Source organism: Nanorana parkeri, unplaced genomic scaffold, assembly GCF_000935625.1.
Source record: "Nanorana parkeri isolate BGI_ZX_2015 unplaced genomic scaffold, ASM93562v1 scaffold1286, whole genome shotgun sequence".
Lineage (NCBI taxonomy): Eukaryota > Metazoa > Chordata > Amphibia > Anura > Dicroglossidae > Nanorana > Nanorana parkeri.
This window is the reverse complement of record NW_017307554.1, coordinates 471,305-475,107: the sequence shown is the minus strand read 5'-3', so window position 1 is coordinate 475,107 and position 3,803 is coordinate 471,305. Positions and strand designations below refer to the sequence as shown.

The 3,803-nt window shown below is 42.1% G+C and overlaps 1 protein-coding gene across 1 annotated transcript in view; it reads right to left on the bottom strand.

The window, feature by feature from the left end:
• Positions 1 to 3,803, bottom strand: part of VSIG10 (V-set and immunoglobulin domain containing 10) — a 57,398-nt gene that overhangs the window by 1,774 nt on the left and 51,821 nt on the right. The window contains exons 6-8 of the mRNA XM_018569094.1: positions 3,319 to 3,429; positions 663 to 675; positions 237 to 421 (exon numbers count right to left, since the gene is read on the bottom strand). Coding sequence (XP_018424596.1) covers positions 237 to 421; positions 663 to 675; positions 3,319 to 3,429 — 309 coding nt within the window. The remainder of the gene's footprint in view (positions 1 to 236; positions 422 to 662; positions 676 to 3,318; positions 3,430 to 3,803) is intronic.

Here is a 3,803-nt window from a genome sequence, read left to right as displayed (position 1 = left end):
CAGCTTTTATAAATAAAGGAAATTTAATGAATAAAGATGTTTAATTCCTGGTTCCGGCCTCCAAGTTATGTCATGCTAAGGAGATATGTCTATGTCTATGTCTAGCAGAGGCCTTTGAAGAAGTTCTGCAAATACACCTTTGTTATTAATACATTCACACTGAACAATTCCCAGATGCATCTCTATCATGCATAAAAAATGAGTAGAGGTTATGCTTCCCACGTCCTACTACTTACTAGCAGGCGGCTGGTGAAATAACACTTGATGTTTATAGATATTTCCATTTGCAGCTGGAGGGTTAGGGCTTCTGGCAACAGTATCTGAATAATGACCATTTTCAGCTGAATTTCCTGTTTGTTCCATGTCATCCTCCTCCTCCTCCTCTGATTCCACAAGAACCAAGACTTCAGATTGTCCAGATCTGTAACACAGCACCATAGAACATACAACATTCTTTCCATACTTAAGTCAGTGAATCACCTTGTGACCTAAACAAACTTTACAAGTGTTGGAAACAGTGCAACTGAATCTGCTAACAACGAGGAGGGAATACTTCTTCTTTTATGAAACTGGTAAATATTTTTTTTTTAATTCTCACACTCTAGGTTCTATGAAAGTTATAAGTAAAACATCATAAACCAAAGAAAGCTTTTATTACTCACCTGAAAAGGTTTGCTGGGGAAAAAAAAAAGGGAAAACGTTATTGTGGTTTCCCAATATTTGTCCGAACACTGAAAGTAAATAAATATCAACATTTAGGGCTTGATCACACTGAAAGCGGTGCGTTCCAGAGCGGCAGCTGCTGGAACCCTTTTGCAATCTTCTCCCTGCAATTCTGGGGCGGAGCGGTGCATTGAATTCAATGGCAACGCTTCCACGCACCCCCCCCCCCCCCCATGCCCGCAGTGCAATCGGACACATGGCAAAACGTTGCCTGCGTTCCGTTCAACCGCAAAAAATAGAGCAAGCCCTATTTTTTGCGTTTGCAGTGGAACGGAACGCAGGCAATGTTTTGCCATGCGTCTGATTGCACTGCTGGCGGGGGCGGGGGGTGTGCGTGGAAGCGTTGCCATTGAATTCAATGCACCGCCGCGCCCCCTCCTGCCCCAAAACGCAGGGGGAAGTTTCGTGAGCGATCACGGTGCATTCCAGCAGCTACCGCTTTCGGTGTGAACAAGGCCAAAGGGGTCTATTTAAAAAATATTTTCCCCCAAGATTCACACAATTTTCACACATTTTTTAAATAGAAACTGATTAGATAATGTGTGAATCTTGGGTAAAAAAATGTATAAATCAATCCCATAGATCAGTGTTTTTACACCTTGTGTACCCTTACAAGCTTTCAAAAGCCTGCACTTCCCAGGCATCTACAAAGCCAATAGAACACATACACCAGACCCACAGCAAGCAGGATCCAAACCATCACATGCTAGTATGTGCCAATCCTGCCTATTTACTCTTTTATGCCTTAAGGTAAGCCACCTGTCTGTGTGCTTGGTAGGCAACTTATCATGGTGCCATACAGTTTATGCATAACAGATAGGCAGCTCTATATTCTTCCTCCTGACAAAAGGCTTTAACACAAATAAGGAACTTCGGAGGTGAAAGCAGCATTGTTTGCCTGCTCTTCCACTTCTGCCCATTTAAAACCAAAGTGCACTCAACTAAAAATAACTAAACTAATCATACAAATGTAATACAAGCACCACATATATTGAGTCCTCTTTAAAGTCCCCTGCAGTCACACAGTCAACAGTAGACTTCCATACAAATATTGACTTCAATAAATGACATCAGAATTTGGCCCTCCAACCTCCCTTGCTTTACTATTGGTCAGTGAGGTAACCTATTGCATAAGGTGGCTGACAGCAAGGTGCAGGAGTACAAATCAATATTCATACAACAGAGTGTCCTGGATTATGGAACTCACTGGGTGCTATGAAGTGTTCAAGAAAGTATGTGCAAGCAAATTCATAATATTAGGATCCCTCTTATATCTCTTACCTGTTTAATAGCTACAAGCAACATCTATGCGCCCAGTTCTCCCCAGTTATGGTACTCACCAATCTGATGGGTGCCCATGGGAAAACATGGCTAATCTCAATCTGCTCCTTTGGTCACCTTTCCTACCCAGCCTATGATTGAACAATGAAAGATCAGCACTCGGAAGTCACTCTGCTCACTCTGTCCTCTCTCCTTGTTAGTGAGCGCTCTGTTAGAAAGACAGCAGTGGAGTCCTGACTGGCTCACAGTCTTGTCCCTTTCTCTCCCAGTCCTCCCAATGCTGGCCATAGACAGCTCAGATTTCAGATGATTCTTGCTGAATTGGCTGCAATTCGAGCCCGTGAATGGCCCTGAAAAGCAACTGCATCCTATCAGATGCAGTCACGTTTCGGGTATTCAGGCATATGGCAGTGCAGGTTCCTCCATGTATGGGTGGAGAAATTGATTTTTCCTCATTCAGTCTCAACTGGCTGTGTATGAATAGCTTTCATTATTTTAAATAACGGGATTAAAATAGTGTGGTTCAACGCTGCCTGGTTTAGCTTTAAAATAGGGATATCATGGAACCATCAAAAAAGAAAGGACACGGCCCTCCAATCGGCGGGCTTCTCTTTATCTCCTTCTTGTCCTCCGTGTTAAATTGGCTCTGGGTTAAACCAATTCCAGCTCTGTTTAGTAAAGATCATTACATATTTAGATACTATTCTGGCTCTGCTACATATTTGTTGCTTCTATAACAAAATATGTATTCTTACACTTCATTTAACCTTAAAGAAGAGCTCTGGGCACAATAAACCTCATTTTTGTCTAGGGTCGGAAATAACAAAGTTTATACTCACCTGAAGCTTGGTCCTGTCTGGCTGCTAGACCAGCTCCCACACCCTCTCTCCTCCTCTGCTCTGACAGTCTAATGCCCCATGAGTCATCACATCTAATATAGTGTATTGGACGTGAGGACACAGAGAGACATTCTATTGTTAGAGTGGAGGAGGAGAGGGGCTGCAGGGACCAGTCTAGCATTTAATCCCTTGCAGTGTGGGGGTTACCCCACTTCAAGGGTTAAGTCTAATGCCCCGTGACTCATCTCATCTAATACAGTGTATTGGACGCGAGAACGCTGAGGGACATTCTATCGTTCGAGCGGAGGAGAGGGGCTGCAGGGACCGGTCTAGCACTTAGCACAGAGTTCTTATTTAATAATACAATTGGTTGATTTATTGTGTATGAGAAATAAGCATCGGTGAACAAGAGAAGTTACTCAAAAAATACTATGACGTGGAATTGCATAAAATGATGCCTAAGATTCACAAGTACCTTTCCAATAGACCCGAGGATCACAGTATATTATAATGCCTGTAATAAGGCCTACCACCAGCAAAAAGAGGATCAGGATCGCAGACACAAGTCCCACGATATTATGGGGCTCTGGAAAAGAAGAAGAAAAATTGAAACTAAGCCTGTTAACAAACATTATAGAGGATCACCCGAGCATGCTGCATGCTGCTGTTTCATTTTATTTCTTATATATAATATCTCTTTATTTTCTATTCATAAAAAATACATATCATTTTATGTTTCAAATTCCATTATACTATTATTCTTATATCTCATTACAATAATCAAATAAAACAAAGCAGAGAAGATTATTAAAGAGCCAGCAACGATACATCCCTATACCTCTTGGTTTCCTCAGCATTATGATCTTCACCCACCTCATTTTCAATTATATTCCCTGCTAAACTTTCTAACCACATTCACTCATCCACCCCATCCATTCACCCACCAATCCCCCGCCCCCC